The sequence below is a fragment of the Podarcis filfolensis genome, assembly GCF_964270895.1.
Source record: "Podarcis filfolensis genome assembly, chromosome: 1".
Lineage (NCBI taxonomy): Eukaryota > Metazoa > Chordata > Lepidosauria > Squamata > Lacertidae > Podarcis > Podarcis filfolensis.
In genome coordinates, this window is record NC_139604.1 from 48382867 (window position 1) to 48402237 (window position 19371).

The 19371-nt window shown below is 41.7% G+C and overlaps 1 protein-coding gene across 2 annotated transcripts in view; it reads left to right on the top strand.

Annotated features, from left to right (window-relative positions):
* Positions 1–19371, top strand: part of CNTNAP5 (contactin associated protein family member 5) — a 311049-nt gene that overhangs the window by 164392 nt on the left and 127286 nt on the right. For both annotated transcript variants that reach the window (XM_083584551.1, XM_083584552.1), the window contains 3 exons: positions 1439–1703; positions 4167–4316; positions 10001–10172. In XM_083584551.1, the coding sequence (XP_083440677.1) occupies positions 1439–1703; positions 4167–4316; positions 10001–10172 (587 nt within the window). The remainder of the gene's footprint in view (positions 1–1438; positions 1704–4166; positions 4317–10000; positions 10173–19371) is intronic.

Genomic DNA, 19371 nt, shown 5'->3' on the forward strand with positions numbered 1-19371 from the left:
AGTTAGTCAGAAAAATAAATGGTAGGATTTGTCCCACCACACTAAACTTAAAGTCATCTGGAAGCAGTGTGTTCTGGAAGTGAGAGTTTGTTTAGTTTTGGTTTTGAAGTGAAAGTGAACAAAGATCAGTTCAAGGTAAAGATTAAAGACTTGTTTTTGCTGCCCAACGTCGAGATAGAGATATCCTTTAGAACATCTAAATTTCTTGTAACAAAATTTGAGGGGGGAACAGAAAATGATTTATCCACTAGGGGTAAGGGAGTAGAAATGTAAACCATTATTAGTAGCAGTATTCCTGTTAGGTTTGCCATACGTCTGGAATTTCCTGGACATAGCCAGCAATTGGCAGTCGTAAAGAGTGTCTGGAAGGAAATCACTTAAACGTCCAAAGAAATCCATACGTATGGCAACCCATGTTGACAGTGTCTTTTTTTGGAGATTTCCTTTAAAAATAGCTCAAAAATGTCTTTTTGTGAGATTTTGCAAAAAATAGTTCAACAACTTCGGCCAACAACAGCTCAACAATTTTTCTGTCCAGATTTTCACTTTTTGAAATAAGGCAACCCTAATTCATGTTGTTGTTATTTTCTGTGTGTAAGGGCTGTTTGCTAAACACAATAAACCAAACTGACTCACCAAGAAGATTCATATACAAAGTTAATGTGGATACACCTCCACAATGCTGTGATCATCCTGCCCCACTGAGCTTGATGGAGGCACATGCTGTGTAGGGCAGCATATAGGACTAGCATTGGACTCCTATACATCAGGAGGTAGGGAACAGGTGGCTCTTTAGCCCCGGGAAACCTAGCCAATGGTCCCAGCAAATTTTTCCCCTCCTCCCTCTTAAGTTGTGAAGACTTTTTATTCTCATGGTTTACTGGGCTGCAGGTCCATCAAGTCCAGTAAAGATGCTGGCTGTGGTGACCCAGGGTCTCATGTAAAGATATTTCCCAACCCTGTTGTTAAATGACCCTGACCTTGGTATCTTTTCTATGCAAAGCATGGATTCGGCTGCTGTTCTATGGCCACCAACCCAGTCAAGGCTTGTAGAAGGATGTCCACCTCACCCCACTGCCAAGTCTAAGCTCTGTTTTCCAGCCAGTGCAACACTATGTATGTGTATGTGTATTTCCTTGGCCCAGGGCATGAATGTGCAAATGCACTCCTATTCCTGTTTAAAATGGCAGCAAAGCACTCATTCTCCACACCAATAGGATGGAAATCAGCAAGGAAGTGTCTGTATAACTGAGAAACTGTCTGGTTCTATATGTTGCACACACACATACACACAATCCTAAAGGTACATTATATTCCTGTCCTCCTGTTGTGATAACTGCAGCATATTCAGAGCCACTGAATGGGAAAACAGCTTGATGGTTGCCTGTCATTGTCTCCTTCCCCTCCCCACCCTCCCCTTGTTTTTATTACTTTCCAGGGTAATGTGACTTTTGCCTGCTCAGAACCACAAATCACTCCCATCACCTTTGACAGCTCCAACAACAGTTACTTGCTGTTACCAGGCACTCCCCAGCTTGATGGCTTGTCAGTTAGCTTCCAGTTTCGGACGTGGAACAAGGATGGTTTGCTGCTATCCACGGAGCTGTCAGAAGATTCCGGTTTACTCTTGTTATACCTCCAGCATGGAAGGATGTCGCTCATCATCCAGAAAGGAACAGAGAAATATGTAGGAGTTAGTGCAGGTATTGCACATCTAATAGAAACATTTACTTTCTTTCGGATTCTTTGTTTCTATACTGGCTTTCCAAATTAAGCTCCAAGCAGCTCAAAAGAACAGTAAACAAATCAATATGTTATTGTACCTACATACAATGAAAACATAGCCATAGATTTATCAAACACATGCCATGATACAAGTGTTTGGATCCACATTAGGAAGCTAACAAAAAACATCACAATTAAAGTTCCTCTAAACACATGATTTGCCCTTTGGAATGAGTTCACAGTGAAAGTCAGCCGGTTCCTACCATGTTGACGTTTAGATGCCTGTTTGAAAGTCATCTGTTCACCCAGGGTTTCCTTGATACAGTGCTGTTGATGCATTTTAAAAATCATAGAATGAGTGCTTTTTTCTGGGGGGATGCAGGGGTAGGCATACCAGTGTGAGGGGTAGGCATATCATGAGAGCCAGTGTGGTGTAGTGGTTAAGAGCGGTAGTCTCGTAATCTGGGGAACCGGGTTCGCGTCTCCGCTCCTCCACATGCAGCTGCTGGGTGACCTTGGGCCAGTCACACTTCTCTGAAGTCTCTCAGCCTCACTCACCTCACAGAGTGTTTGTTGTGGGGGAGGAAGGGAAAGGAGAATGTTAGCCGCTTTGAGACTCCTGAAGGGGAGTGAAAGGCGGGATATCAAATCCAAACTCTAAACATTTTGTGAATCTAAGTTTGGTCTCACTGAGGAGCAGTATTTCAATATGAGTAGGAAAATGACAGTACCCCTAAACATTTTAAGGGGGGGGGGAAGCACTGCATAGAATCATAGAATTGCTGAGCTTGGAAGGACCCCAAGGGTCATCAAGTCCAACACTTTGCAATGCAGGAAGCACAGCTAAAGAATCCACAACAGGTGGCCATCCATCCTCTGTCTAAAAACCTCCCACATTGGTGGTATAGGGTTTTTTTTTTGGGGGGGGATGAATGAATGAATAATAAATACAGTCTCCAAAAATACCATTCTATTTAATAAACTCTTCAGTAAGATCAGTAACAGAAAACTACATCAATATCAAACTGTTTCATTTCAAACCAGTTAAATTCAAGTATCACCTTAACTGAAGTATCACAGCAGAAGTGTTGTAGAATGCTGCAGAAAACAGAGGTGTGTTAATCTCCCGTCCATGCCAAATTCTCCCCATTATGCACCAAATGGACTAGTGCTTTACAAACATCTTTCAGCAGCCTTTATAACTGGAGTCAGACAGGGTGCCACCCACCCAGGTCAGGTGGAAAGGAGCCAGAGAGAGAGAAGCAGGGAACAGATCTTGTAGGCCTCATAGGTGGCCAGTCCCTGGCTTTCCAACATGAAACATGACATCAAAACAGTATCCTTTGTTTTAAAGGGAAGTGAAAATTGGGCAACTCAAGCTTAGAAGAACCATCTTTTATTCCCTCTGCCAAATCTAGCGAGAGGGAAAATTTCAACAGTATGCTGGTTTGTGGTTGACATGACAGCATGCCCTTGGCTTGATAATAGTGTGAAGGTTATTGCATGCTGATATAGCAGCTCAAAAGACAAGAAGTAGTAAAAGCACAACAACAAATCTAGCCCCTTAAAATCTAGAGCAGCAACTACTGCAGCAAAAATAGACAAAGTTCTATGAACAAGATATGCATTTATATGCACGAACTTCCTTGCATCCAGTGGAGTAAGTTTACAATACAAAGGAAAATAAGTAGTCTTTAAGATGCCATAGAATTATTTGGCAGAAATCCTAAGTAGAGCCAAACCAAAATCCTTTTAGCTTCTGCTCTCCTTGTTCTGGTAAGTAACACCCCCCCCCATTTTTTTATCCTTTTGTCCTTGTAATAGTTATATTCAAGCTTATAAACCCCAGCCTGCTTTATGCAGTCACATAGACTGGTGGAAGGGTTTCAAGAAATTGAGTCGTTTCCAACAAAGGACATGATCCGCCTTCTCTAACTTGGCTGGGGCTGATGGGAGTTTCAGTACAGCTTGGGGAATGCTTCTCCTCCGCATGCATTTAGAACAGTGTCTCTCAAACTGGGGTCCCCAACTGCTATTGGACTACAACTCCCATCATCCCTGGCTGCTGGTCCTGCTAGCTAGGAATGATGGAAGTTGTAGTCCAACAACAACTGGGAACCCAAAGCAGAAGACAAAAGTCTAAAATTCAACAGTGGGGTGCAAGGATATACACTGGTATCCATCCCCTTTATTGAAATGAATAGAGATATTTATATATGTAACAGCTTCATGTAGTGCATGAGGACTCTGGCTCTGGGGACAAGTTTCATTAATGTTAGCTTGTTTATACCTGGTGTGTGTGTGCTCCCCCTGACATTGCCTGAGTGACAGTTTTGTTATTTCCCTAAAGGACAGTAATTACTCACAAGCTTCCCCTCCTCCTCCACTTCCTTCTTGTCCCCCATGAGTAGTTGATCTCTTTTCCACTCCTTGTTTCCCAGGCAGCAATCTGTATGATGGTCTGTGGCATGCAGTTAACATCAATGCTAGAAGACATCGCATCACCCTAACTCTCGATAATGATGTAGCATCTACAGTTCATGCAACCACTGTTTCACAGATTTATTCAGGGCACAGCTACTATTTTGGAGGTACGTTGCTTTCCAGTGCTGTTGTGGTGACTAAAAATGATGTCCATTTTTGTTAGCTGTTTTTCTTAAAAGAACCAATGTTGTTATCTATTACATTTTATGTATGTATGTTTGTATGCATTTTATTTTAAAAAGAGGATCTGTTAGTAAACAATCATCACATGTCTCCCAAACCATTGGAAAGCTACATGTTTTTGGGGTTAGCTGTCAAAATAGATAAGTCACAATATACTGAGAAACCAAAATACACAGACGCCTCTGAAATGAAAATGTGTCAGCTTTGTATGCAGCCTGATGAATTTGATATAAGTAAGATGGTAGAAAGTTTTGGGAAGGCAGATAATAATGGTTAGGAGTGGATTGCACCTTTTCACGTCAATGATGGATGTATCTATACAGGGTTTTGTCATGCTGAGTTCCAGTTGAAATCCACAGTGGAGAAGTGCAGGGATAAGTGCTTATTTTTTCATTACTTTCAGTCAGAACTAATCATACCTAAACTGCTCTGGATTGCACTTTAAACATTTCCTGTAAATGATCTCCAGACCATGTGATAAGTTTTCTTTTGTTTGTTTCGGTGAGTGACCTCCACTTAGTTTTACATTGCTGGAGAAGGAGAAATAGCAGAGGAGAGTATGTCCTCTTCACTTTCTTCAGTCTTCATATCATCTGTATATCTGCCACTATTTGAGCTCACATATGGACACAAAAGGTGGTGGTGGGGACAATGTGCGCATGCATGTGCTCATTTGAGTGTGTGCACTTTCTTTGGGGGGAAATGTAAGAGCATAAGAACAGCCTGCTGGTCAATGGCCCAGCATCATGTTCTCATAGTGACCAACCAGATGCCTTTGAGAAGCACACAAGCAGGACTCCCCTCACCTCTGATTCCAAGCAGTTGGTATTCAAAGGCCTACCCAGTGGACGTGGAACATGGGCATTGTGACTAGTAGCCATGGATAGCCTTCGCCTCCATATATTTGTGGCCCTTATATTTTATCTGCCCTGAATCTTCTAACATTCAGCTTCAATACGGACTGCCTGCTTCAGGAGGAAATATGATGCCTTGATTCAATGCTCTAGTCCCGGTGCCTTCATTATACACCTTTAGGTGCCAGGCAAAAATGTTCCTCTTTAACCAGGCTTTTGACTGTTTGACGTCCAAGGCCCTTTTCAAATGTGTTTTGAAGGAGGGGGTTACTGGTTTTTTATTATTATTATTACATAATTTGTGTTTTTATACTGTGATTTTATGTTGTAACCACCCCGAGACTTGTGAGTAATAGTGTGGTAGGGACCCGGATGGCGCTGTGGTCTAAACCACTGAGCCTCTTGGGCTTGCTGATTGGAAGGTCAGCAGTTCAAATCCGCCTGACAGGGTGAGCTCCTGTTGCTCTTTCCCAGCTTCTGCCAACCTAGCAGTTCGAAAGCACACCATTTCAAGTAGATAAATTGGTACCACTGCGGCGGGAAGGTAAATGGCATTTCTGTGTGCTCTGGCTTCCATCACGGTGTCCCATTGCACCTGAAGTGGTATAGTCATGCTGGCCACATGACCCGGAAAACTGTCTGTGGATAAACGCCGGCTCCCTTGGCCTGAAGCGAGATGGGCGCCACAGCCCCATATTCCCCTTTGACTGGACTTAACCATCTAGGGGTCCTTTACCTATTTACCTAAAGGGTGGTATACTAATTTAATTAATAAAACAACAACATAATCCAAGTAAGGTAAAGGGACCCCTGACCATTAGGTCCGGTCATGACCGACTCTGGGGTTGCGGCGCTCATCTTGCTTTATTGGCCGAGGGAGCCGGTGTACAGCTTCCGGGTCATATGGCTAGCATGACTAAGTTACTTCTGGCGAACCAGAGCAGCACACGGAAACACCGTTTACCTTCCCTTCCGGAGCGGTACCTATTTATCTACTTGCACTTTGATGTGCTTTCGAACTGCTAGGTTGGCAGGAGCAGGGACCGAACAATGGGAGCTCACCCCGTCACAGGGATTTGAATCGCTGACCTTCTGATCGGCAAGTCCTAGGCTCTGTGGTTTAACCCACAGCACCACCCATGTCCCATAATTAGAGTAGATAGTGCCAATTAATTGTTTGGCAACACACACCTGACCCAGAAATACTATGCACACACTCCCTTGTATCTGTTTAGTAGGAATCTCTGGATTTGGACCTATAAACCTGAGGACAGTTTATCACTTTCTGGATGAAGGCCCTCTAACAATCGTCTAACAGTAGCTGAGCTGCTGTTAATGAAGTGGAGACTGGATCCAGGGAGAAAATATCTAAAGGGATACCCTGGGATAGTAGAAACCTGAATTGTTCAGACCAAAGAAAATCTGATCTAGAAGCTTTTACAAACATGAGTCTATGATTGCATATACACTATACCTTTAAATGGCATTTGAAGGACATTCTTTCCCTCAAGGAACTTTGAGCCCTATAGTTTTTTAAGCGTTTTCTGGGAAATGCAATTCTATGAGAGGTAAGCTGCACTGTCCAGAATTCTTTGAGGGAATGAATGCGACTGAAATATGCTTTAAAGGTATGATGTGTACACATTGTATATATCATATGGTCTGTTCTAGTCTAGCAGCATATAAGAGGTTTCTGGGAGGTTTGGCTGGTCATTATGTAATTCCCTCATTTTGGCTACTGATCACTGTGGGCACAAAAACTCTATTTGTGTGACATTAGCTAAGGCTCCAGAATTTTGGCTTGTAGGAGACACTGCTTGCTCCCATATTTTCAAATATGTTTGTCTATGAGCCAGTCACATATTGCTTGTTCAGACAAGGCAGCATCACAATAAAATAATTGTTCTTCTGCACTATTATACTGCCAAATATAATATTTTAGAATCACCATAAATGGTACTTGCATTTGAATATAAAATACTTACAAATGTATGTACTTCAAAATTGATGTGTGTTATAAACTCTTTGAAAACATCAACCCATAGAGCGCAAAAATTAGCAGTTTTCTTTATAACTATGAAGTGTTGCATTCCAGTTTTAAATTGAAAGGTTTTTTTAAAAAAAAATTCCTTCCTTCCTTCCTTCCTTCCTTCCTTCCTTCCTTCCTTCCTTCCTTCCTTCCTTCCTTCTGTTTAAAGATGGGCTGCGTGCATCTTTTAAAAATAACAACAGCAACATTGTATTAACCCCCCTTCACCCACCCACCCACCCACTATGCTGTGAAGGGTAGGACAACATTTGCCTCAGTTTAACCCTGTTTGGCTATGATGACTGATTTTATATTGTGGCAACGCTTCTGTTGCTAACCTTTGTGCAGGATGTGGTGGGATTAAAGACTTCTTTTTGGTTTGACTTTTGCACCTATGATATTTCACAGAGTTTACTCTGTGCTCCTCGATTATATCCGGAGTGCAAACTGCTTTCAGATGACATTTTCATTTCCCCTCTCCGATTCTCCCTCAGCGTAGCAGAACTCTTAGCCCAGATGCTGACATGACCCTAGCAAGCTGGTGTAAAGCTCAGCGCAATTTAAATGCCATATGGAAAAAGGTGGCATAGGGTTTCTAGGGCATACCTTATCAGCAGGCAGCATGGAGCCAATACTTAGACATCTGCCAACTGTCAATTCATTGCTACTATTACCTAATTGTATTAGCCAATGGTCATTCCATGGCTTAGCCAGGCATATAGAACCTTTAATTCTATTCCTGTGTCAATTTGCTTGCTCAAGTGCTGTGGAACTGATTCCTGGATGGGCCTGCACAATCTGTGACCCAGCAAGCCCAAATGAGCCACCCGTCATATATTATAATTTGTCACTGACTTGACAGTCTCCCCATTTTGGCAGGGAAATGTGCGAAATCAGTCTCGGTACATTTTAGTGGGCTGCAAGGGCTTAACCAGAATGAGCGCAACAAGGGAAATGGAAGCTTATAACGGATTAGGTCTTCCTATTCTATGATAACACTAAGAAGTCCTGGATTCAGAGAGATGGACTCACTGTGAAAAGTGTGGAAAGCATAACCTGGCAGAATCTCATCATATCAGGCCTGAGATGCTGAGAGATGGGGACAATATTTGTAAGCACATAAAGAAGGCTCAAGATGCAAAATGTGTGTGAATTTATTAAATATAACAAACTGGAGGATCTGCAAAAATAAAAAACAAACAAGCCACAATTAACCACATTCAGGCATAGGCAAACTCAGCCCTCCAGATGTTTTGGGACTACAATTCCCATCATCCCTGACCGCTGGTCCTGTTAGCTAGGGATGATGGGAGTTGTAGTCCCAAAACATTTGGAGGGCTGAGTTTGCCTATTCCTGGGTCAAATCATAGGAGTCTGAGTAGGTGAGTTCTTGATAAGGAAAGATTGGACCCCTCCCATCTCCTGGGCATGTTTACCGTTACAGTGGTACCTCTGGTTACAAACACTTCTGGTTGCAAACACTTCAGTGTTACGAGCTCCGCTAACCCAGAAGAAGCTGCGAACTTTGCCCCAGGATGCGAACGGAAATTGTGCGCTGGAGGCCCCATTAGCAAAAGCGCACCTCAGGATAAGAATGATTTCAGCTTAAGAACGGACCTCCGGAACGAATTAAGTTTGTAACCAGAGATACTACTGTACAATCTATGGCCACACAACAAAGGATTGGAAAGTCATTCTCCCTCCTTGCAACATGAACCTTGGGTTTTTCAGACTCAACAAGCACACCTTGGCTCCTCTATCCAGAATTCAATAAGGTGTGCATTCAATGCCTAAAGCACCCCCCCAAGACCTCCCCTCCCAAGCCAAAGGAAGTGGAAGGTGAATAAAGAGTGCCCTTAACCCAATAATGCACCAGATGTTTAACCAACCAGTTCTGCTTGCCTGGACCAAATGCCACATGTGGCTATCAACCCTAACAAGTTTGCCTCCATCCCCAAACAAACAAGATTTCATAGAGAGCTCTTTGCAGATCCTCTAAAAAATGTCACAGCCCAGAACAGAGAGGTGGGCACCATCATCTCTGCAGAACTAGGGAGAATCAAACCTCTTTGCGCTATGGGAATGTTATTCCACCCACTTGGGCCAGAATGAAGTTTTCACTAATCAACTCACTCCCTGCCGTGCCTTGTCAACCTTAAGAGGATGCATGGCTGCCCTCCAAGCTTGGATGATGCTAGTATTGTGTGGAGCCAAAGTTCAGATTTAACAAAGATCCCTAATAACCTAATATAGCCAGATCTGTCCTTTGGACAAGGTTCTTTTCTCCTCAGTGGATAACAAGGGTGTGTGACGTAGGGCCAGCTGCGTCCAGATGATAGGGTCAGCTGTACCTGGTATACAAGGGTGCTTCCTAATGGAATTTGTACAGATACTCCTGGTAGGTTCTGCCCTTCAGATCCAATCCTCAAACATCCAGTTGAAAACAGTGGCAACTCTTTTACTGAATCTTGACTGCAATTTGTAGCTTTAAAAAAAGACAAGCAAAAACTTTGAGCTTCTCCAAGTATCTGTATTCTGTCAGCATTATTGCCTGCTTTCTTTCTTTAATTTTTATTTATTGCCATAGAATTTGTAACTTGCTCACATCGAGCAGGGAATGAGAACACTAGGAATAATTAGACCTTCCATCAGTGAACCCCCAAGGAAATAAATTATCATTTAAGTATTCTTCATCTCACTCTTTTCTCCCCTCTCTGTCCCACAGGGTGCCCTGACAATTTTACCGATTCAAAATGTTTAAATCCCATTACGGCTTTTCAAGGCTGCATGAGACTCATCTTTATTGATAACCAGCCCAAGGACCTCATTTTAGTTCAGCAAGGTTCCCTGGGGAATTTTAGTGATTTGCGCATTGATCTCTGTGGCATCAAAGACAGGTAATTATTCTCTCTTCTTCTTGTGTGTTTTGTTTTCTTTCAGCCAAGTGGCTTATAAGTACAGTTTGCTGTAAGTGAAAATTCTAATCCTCCAACATTAGGTGAAATGGAGTAACTGGAAAAAGTATTGCTGGGAAGAATTTGGAGTTGCACGAAGCATCATCTCTTCCACTCACTCTCTCCTTCTCTCTCTCTCTCTCTCTCTCCCCTCCATATTAGTTTGTGGGAGATGGAGTATGCAAATTAAATCAAGCTGCAGATTTGTGCAAAGATTAAATTTTATGCACAAACAGAATTTGATAGCTTTGAAGTTGTAAAGGGATGGTAAAGAAAAGGAGATGTTTGAATGATCAAAACATGTCATTGCCTTATCACACTTTCTGTTTTGCTTAAATGGAATCCTTTACAGGTTGCAGGTTAGTGCATACCGTAGCAGTTTTTAGAAACGTAGTTAAAAATAAAATACCCCCCTCCCAATTAATGTTGTGGAAATTTCAGAATTTTAGGAAGTAACTTGAAAACTAGCCTGTTGTACCAAAGTGTGATTTCCCCCTTATCCAGTTTCCAAGTTGCTAGTGATGAGTTCACTTCAGATGACCAGGAAAAGAAGCTCTGCAGACATAGCTACAGTGGTACCTCTGATTACGTACTTAATTCGTTCCGGAGGTCTGTTCTTAACCTGAAACTGTTCTTAACCTGAAGCACCACTTTAGCTAATGGGGCCTCCTGCTGCTACCGCACCACTGCCACGCGATTTCTGTTCTCATCCTAAGCCAAGTTCTTAACCCGAGGTACTATTTCTGGGTTAGCGGAGTCTGTAACCTGAAGCATATGTAACCTGAAGTGTATGTAACCTGAGGTACCACTGTATTATTATTAGCATGTCCTCTGGTAATTGATGAACCTTGCTTCTGAATAGGCATGCATTAATTTGCACTATAAAATAGGGATGTAGAAATTATGATGATTGATTTTAATGTTTTTCTTGGAATTACTGTACTGTTTGAATTTGTACTTTAATATATACCCCACCCTGAGACTGCGTGTGATGAAGAGTGGGTTAAAAAAGAAGTGAACTGTGTGGCTTAGTAAAAGTGCTTATGAGCTTGTAATATTTTGTGGTCTTGTTTGCCAGTTTTCATACTAAGTGAGGAATTAATCTATGTTCGAGTTGCAAAAGTCTCTCAGTGGAGGGGGCGGAAGAGGTCATATATGTGAATCTGTGCTTCTCAATTGTACCTCATTATGAATATATCCTGAATTTTCAGAATATATCTTGCTTATTTTTAGTTTGAGCTTTAAGCTCCCAATTAATTTCTTGGTTTGGGGATGGATGTGGGAGGTGTGTATATGTGTAGAGGCAGTGTTCAGAGCTAGGTGAAAAGACTTTGTTTCTGTAAGGTCCTTGCTCCCATACGCCAGAAGGAATTAAAGAGGCCATAATTAAAATAAATTAGGACACAGTTTTATTAAATATCTAAAATGGATATTAGTTCAGTTAGTCTAGCTAAAGATGAGTGAACTTGACTCTGAAAGCATCCTACTTTTTTCAGGCTTTCTTCAAGAAATCAAGGGCAGGGACCTTTCTCTTTTAAAATGAGGAAAAACCAAATGCAAGAGGATCACTTTCCTGCTTACCTTCCTGCTGCTCCAGTGATCTTTCCCCCTGCAAGCTTCCGAGGCTCTTATTTCTGAGTCAGTGATGCAGGCATAACTACCACTTCTGCTGTGGGAGAATGACACAGATTCCCAAGCATTTCATTCACTTAGTCATATCTGCAATAGTACTCAGTTACAAAGCCTAGAAAAATTCTACCTATATTGTCCCCGTGTTACCTTATAGCTAAGATACAGATAGCACAGAACGTGGAATGCTGATAATCAGGTGAACCCCCAGATGACAACTCACGCATATGTATTTCACCATACATGCAATCTGACCCACTTTTGACATTACTGTTGAAGCTGGAGAAACAAATAGTGTAACATCCAAATTACACGAGCCGTAGTTCTCTGGGTCACATCGTATGTTATGAAAGACAAATGTGGGTTCTTAAATATGTATTCCTGGATGCCAGGGAACCTGACAGACATGGCTTCATGGGTTTCATGCATACTTGAAGGGTGATCAAATAAATGATAAAGAAACTAATACTTTTGTTAAAATAAATGGTATAAACCTGGGTGGGGTTCAGGGGTTCCAGCTAACCCCAGCGTATGTGCCATCATACTAATCTGACCCTTAGGGATGGATGAACCTGTCTGTTTCCTGTTTGCAGCATGTGTTCATTCATAGGTCCATTCTGTTCCATTTCTACACTCACCTGCAAATTATTTTTTTTAAAAAGATCTACATAAAAATTGCATGCAAATCCATATTTAAATACTATTTTGGTATATGTTCTATCTCTTTAAAAATTACGTGGATTTTAGCATGTTTCTTTGAGCCAAGAGCTGTATTGCAATATTGGGAGAAGTGTAAAGTCCCATGGATAGCTATATTCTCCTCCTCCTCCTCCTCCTCCTTCTCCTTCTCCTTCTCCTTCTCCTTCTCCTCCTCCTCCTCCTCCCCCCTCTTCATGAAGATCTGTACTTAATCCAGGCACAGATCAAGTCAGGAGGACGTTGGCCCTGAAGACATATTTCAGCTTCCATCAGCACAAGTCAGCATGGCCAATGCCCAGAGATTATGGGAGTTGTAGCTCTGCAACATCTGGAGGGCCACATGTTCCACACCCCTGAATTAATATCAGAATTCACAAAGACTGGATATCTTCCCACTCCATTCCTACACCACTCCAGTGGGGGGGGGGGGGACTCTCTAAAGCTTATCTGGTCTACACTTACTTTCAGGATCAGCACAGATACTGGCATCTACGCAGTGAAAACAGAAACAAAACCACACTGCAACACTGTACAGTACCTGCTTTTTTTGTACTTCGAGTTTTACATTTTGCATTAAAGAAGTATACACTATGATTCCACAAGAATATATCTAGAATACCAGTCACCAGATAATTAATGTAATGAGAGCCCCAGAGTCCATCATTCTGTACTGCGGTGTTCCATATGTGTTATTTCAACCTCTTTGAAAAGCATCCCCAGTGCTTACAACTGAAAACCTCTGTAAAATTACCTTGTTGAAGTTGTGAAATTCTTCGGCAGTAAATCTCAGCTCTGTCGCTGGTTGGCTGATAAAATAGATGAATAGAATGAGCCAGCTTTTCAGTGAAGAGGAATTTTATCTCTCTATTTTCTACCAGAAACCACAATAAGGATAATGAAATTTCTGTCGAGCACACGGATGACTTTGATGAACACGTAACGGATATTTTAAGCACCACAGGTTCTATGGAAAGGCACTAAGTTTACAAAAGCAATTTCAGAAGGTTTCAAAGGGACTTGGTGGATTACTGGGTGATGGACGCTATCATCACAGCCTCTGTGGAAATCTAGGTGAAACCAATTAACAGCAAATAGATGAAAATACAGAAGGACAAATTTTGGGGGAAATGGCTCTGGGAAGTCTCACTACTTTCCTATTAGTTTGTCATCATTGGTTTCAAGTACAAAGATCATAGGTCACAGACAGGCAGGGGGTGGGTGGGTTGTAACATGGTTAATGAAATATAATCCATCTTTTCCTGTAATGGTAAAAAATGAAGTTCTGCAATGAATCCCAGAAATCTGAATTGGGATGTTTGTGATGTATTGCTTATCCCCTCAGTCCTCATGTAATTGTAATTTGCCTCATTCCCCCCTTCCTTACCCATGTCTTTTCATACCTTTTATTGTTTTTCCCATTGTGCTTGAACAGCGACCTATTTTTACCCACTCTCAAATAACTCACTCCCTTCTGCTGCTCAGAATTTTTTAGAAACCCAAAAAATTGTGATTTGTATATATATGGTGTGGGTTTTTTTTAGTTTGGGCCCACCATAAATTGGGTGAAGTAACACTAAAGTCTTGTCTTAGTCTACCCTCTTGATTCAGAATGGCAGCTGGCATTCAAATGTCAATGAAGATGCCCCACCTCCACCCCAGACTCTCATTCTGAGTTTAATATTTTAGTGGCAGCCAAATCTATGTCAAAAAACAGGCAAAGTCAGGTCAAACTGACATTTCGGACCACCACATTGATTCTAAATGGCTCCTAGTATCCAAACAGTGATGAAGTCTGCCACCTCCACCTCACAAACCCTTATGTCATATTTGGTGGCAATATATTGAGAAGCAGCTAACCCTATAGAGAACAAATAAATGAACAGACAAAACACTTTCCAATATATACAGATAAAAGAATTCAGGTCCAGCTATTTGTTGCCCTGATGTTCAATCCAAACAGAACTCCAAGAGAGGAGGTCTTAAATGGGACAAAGCATGAAGACAGGATGTGATAGCTAGACTTGTATATTGTTAATAGTCCCTACTTTTCCAACATAAATGAGATATATTATATACTTTGGACACAAAGGCTGTAGAGTGCAGATCACTAGTGAGATGATGTGCAGAGTGAAAGAAAGGATACCCATTGGCTACTTCAGAAGTAAGAAAAGCATGACAAAAACTCTGTCCCCACCCATGTTAATGTCACTGAACTTTCTCCCCGGTTTGATAATTTTCAAGTGCATTCTGTTCCTCACTAAATGATGAATAATGCAAAACCAACCAAACAAACAAACAAAACACCAAAAAAGGGAAATTATTTTTGGCAGAGCACTCCTCCTAATCAGAGATTGCTTTTAAAATAGATGATTCTCCTTTCTGCCTGCCCTGATGTTCTTAAACCAACCTGAATTTATGCTTGGAAATTTAATTTCAGACTTAGCATTTTCTGCTCAAAATTGTGCGTGTTGTATTATAGAAAGCAGACCAGAGGGAAATTACATCCTATTGCAGGCTAAGAAAAGAGAGAGAGAGAAATGAAAAGGAGAGGAAAAAATGAAAACAGAGGGTTGTTTTTGCACATGCAAGCTCTTTAACATTTAATTTGTGGGATACAGCTGATCTCAACTTATTAATTCTTTCTCTTTAAAACTGGCCATGGAAACTGGAGAATCTTCTTTCTAATTATGCCCTGTGTGTTTCAACTTTATTTGTTTTATAGTGAAATCAAATTCCTTTGCTGGGACTGAAGAAGCAAATATTTAATATTGTCTTTGCCCTGGAATAATTAACCTGCAGTGAGCTAGAAAAAGTTGTCGAGAGAAGACATTGCTTTGCACTCCTTCCTTCACTACCTTTAACACCCTGTCTTTGGGGATCCTGAACTTTCATTGTGCACTCACCTTTCCCTTCCTGACAGTACACAATTTCCAGCGTTGACACTGTTTGCATAACCGCTCTTTCATGATCAGTGGATTGCCTTGGAATTAAATGTAACAGGGTAACTGGCCCTGATGCTAGAAGGGCCTGAATGGCTCCCTTGAGCTATGCATGGGCTGTTCTTGAGTGAAGCACAGGCAAGTAAACAAGCTGCCATGTCCTGCAACTGTCAAGTGAGATGGATGGGATGGACATATGACCATATGGAGCTGCCTTATGTCAGTCAACTTATGTCTGGCAACTTCACAGTTCAATGAACAATGCTACAGTCATATACAGGAATCCCCATTTAATTTTGAGTAGGCATACATAGGATTGCACAGCTATTTTTTAATCCAACACTGTTGCCTGAACTGCTATGTATAGCAGAAGATGTCAGGGACTGAACCATAGACAATAAACCTGAACCAGTTTCTCTGGACAAGAATTTTCCAAAAACTCGTCCAGTTTCTTATTCTGACTTCTCCCCCAAATTATTGGAGAATTTTGGAGAATGCATTTGTTGAAATCTGCACCCCTGCTTTCCAGGCAGGACTGGGGAAAACTCCTGGCTGAAACTCTGGAGAGCGGCTGCCGGTCAGTGTAGACCATCATGAGAATGGACCAAGGCAGCTTCCCATGTTCCTATAATGGAATTTTCAGATAAGCTAGACTAAAATTAAGCATTCAGTTTTTTTGTAGCCCAGGTTCCTTTGTTGTGCAGTGCCATGTTTATATAGAGGCTTGATCATGCAGTTGGAGATGGCTGGGTTTCCCTATCTGATTGTTCCTCAAGTATGCCTGACAGGGAGGCATAATAAAACTGAGAAATGGCATTGCCAGCTCTCAGAGAGCCGAGAACTCCTTCTGTGATAATTATCTGGCAAGAGTTTGTTTATTATTTGTCAGGAGCAAGGACAGTGTGAAATTAGGCAATCAAGCCAGAACAAGCTGGGGAAGGAGCCGCAGCAGGAAGCCACTTTCTCTGATAACTCCCATGGACAGAAAGAGGGATAATGCCATGGGGCAAGGCCCCATAGTTTTGATTATTCCTTTTATAATTCCCAGCCCCCTCTTCCTAGGATACTACTGTAGGAATAGGACTGTTATCCAGAAAGCACAAGCAACCAGAGACATTCCTCATTTATTTGCCCAGATAAACTCTCTGGAAGAATCCAGGACTCTCAAACTACAGTCCAGTATCCTCATTTTGTCTCTTTGGACCTGTCCTTGGACATAGCTTGGATGCCTGTGTCCAGGAGGTGACGATGCCGGCAGCAGCTAGTTCCTGCCTGAAAGCAGAATTTATAAAACAGAATCTAAGACATAAGTAACAGAGGCAGTTTCATTGAGACACTTCTCTATAACACAGTATTGCTGATAATGACAGTGAGGCACAACAGTGTATTGTTACAAGGCCACTGTGGAGGGGTTGAAAACCCAAGCATGTTTGTGCTGTCGCTATCACACACATAAATTGATACAATATGTGTCGTGTGAGATAATTGTTATTAATTTTATTCACAGGGGATATAAATGACCTATACTGAAACAGTACATCCAGATAAGTTTCTTATCAGGCAGGGCCAAAAGTTTTGGAATACAAGTTATCTCATATATATGTGTGTGTGTGTGTGTGTGTGTGTGTGTGTGTGTGTGAGAGAGAGAGAGAGAGAGAGAGAGAGAGAGAGAGAGATAACTTGTATTCCAAAACTATTGGCCCTGCCAGATAAGAAACTCATCTGGATTTACTATTTTTGTATAGGTCATTTTTTCATTTCCTCTAAGGATCAAGTGGTCACAAAACCAAAGACTACACACACACATACACACACATAATATCTATACTACACAGAGTGAGATACATATTAACTGTGGGTTATGCCTTTCAACATTTGCGAATAAATAGATCCTTATTCATCTCACTTATAACCAAAGTTTTCCCTGTCAAGGTGTGGAATTGTACTTTAGCTATAGCTTTAAACAAAGCTACATTTCTGGGCAGGGCCAGCACTACCATTAGGTAGCAGCCTCAGGTGGCAGATGATGAGAGGCAGGGATTGGATAGAGCTGTGTATTCCTGACCTGCACCTCCTAAGCTAGTGAGAAGAAAAATTCAGCTTTCATCAGGAGTCAGAGGCAATGCAGATGTGAGCACAGGATTGTTAAATTTGGTGGCCAGAGTCAAAGATGAATAATCACCAGGGGTGCAGTTGCTCACCATAAAGTTCATGGCTCGAGCTGGATCAGTTCTGTTGGCAGGGGGTTCTTGCAGAGGATGCATGGGGATGGGGAAGTTAATAGTTAGAATCACAGGAAGGTGATTGCTCTCAATGCGGTCGCCCACCTGAAAGGTTTAAACCTGGTTTGTCAGAGCAGAAGAGCCTAAGATGTAGTAGATCACTCTATTTCCTCTCCTGGAGATGAACGTGAACTCTCCTAGCAGGTCACCTGGTAATGAACCATTCAGGATCACTCTGTCGAAATGCACACACAACTTGGCAAGGCAAACTCCAGTTTCATTTATATGGGTGTCTCTGGAATGTCACATGACAGAGAGAAGCTCGGGCAGGGGATCCTCATTGTTGAAACCCATCTCTCTCACAAGCTCAAAATTGTCTTTACCCACTCTTGCATTGAAATCACCTGCAATTAGCAGATCAATGTTGGGGAATTTGGTCTCCAGTTTTTCCAAAAATGATGTGAGTTGGTTCCAATAGCCCATCAATGTCTGCTTGTCAGGACAAGGGGGGATATAAACGTTGATTATAATTAGAACCAAGTTTGAATATCTCAATAAGAATGTCTGGGCAATGTTGTCATGTGGCTGGAGGGAAATGATTTCATGGCTGGAGGGAAATGATTTCAAGATTAGGCTGCTGAGTGCAGAGAAGGGTTAGTCCTGCTTTATATCGGCCCATGATGTTGGATTTATGAGCTAGGAGGGAGTACGAATTGAACTCCTCCAAGTTTATTTCATAGTGAGCCCAGGTTTCTTGTGATAAGATGATGTCAAATAACTTGATAAAACAAATGTCTTCAGGGTCATTGGCCTTTCCTCTCCAGCCTGCTATGTTCCAGGAGAGGATCTTAATCACCAGGGCCCTGGAGTCACGTGATATCATTTTAACATGGGAATGATGCCAGGAGTTCAGACTGGATCTTCCTCCCAAGTGAGTGAGCCAGAGTCTGAAAAACTCCAAACAGCCTTTTTCTTTGTCCCAATAAAATTTCATAAATATTTAAAGTGTAGTACCTGGGAGAAATCTGCTTTAAGTTCTATTCTGAGGGGGAACCTAGCCCTCAAGAGTACCAGCAAAGCTGATTCTGCATTTATGTCCGCATAACTAAGGCTTTGAAATGAGCTCTCAGGTTGGGTCCACCACCCACTGTTCCCACTTCTGTTGACTTCCTGTGCTTTACTGCAGTTCATGTTGCTTTCTTCATTTCACTAGTACTTGGTATCAGAGCTCTGGTGAGAGTGAGGGGGAGAGCATGAAGTATATCATTCACAACCCATTCTCTTTTTATTTTTATTTTTAATAGCTCTCTTTACTCATATATCCTTGAACCTAGTATAGCCAGATACTCAGTTTAGCACCCGAAATGTCAGTGCAAACAGGAAAACATGATGAAAGTTTTGCATCTCTGTTCATCTTACATTACTACTCCTTATCGGAGGCCAGAATAAAACATACATTTTATGTTGCCTAGACACAGAAAGAATACAAAGCTAACCTCTTTTTGGTGTTAATTTTGACTTGGTTTTGAATTCATTCTGTTCAGTGCAAGCTATTCTTTTGAACATCTTTGTTTCAAGCTAAGCAGAAAACCTAGGAATGGTTTCCATCTATGCACCAATGTTTGTAGTCATAGGAAACATAGTGGGATAGGA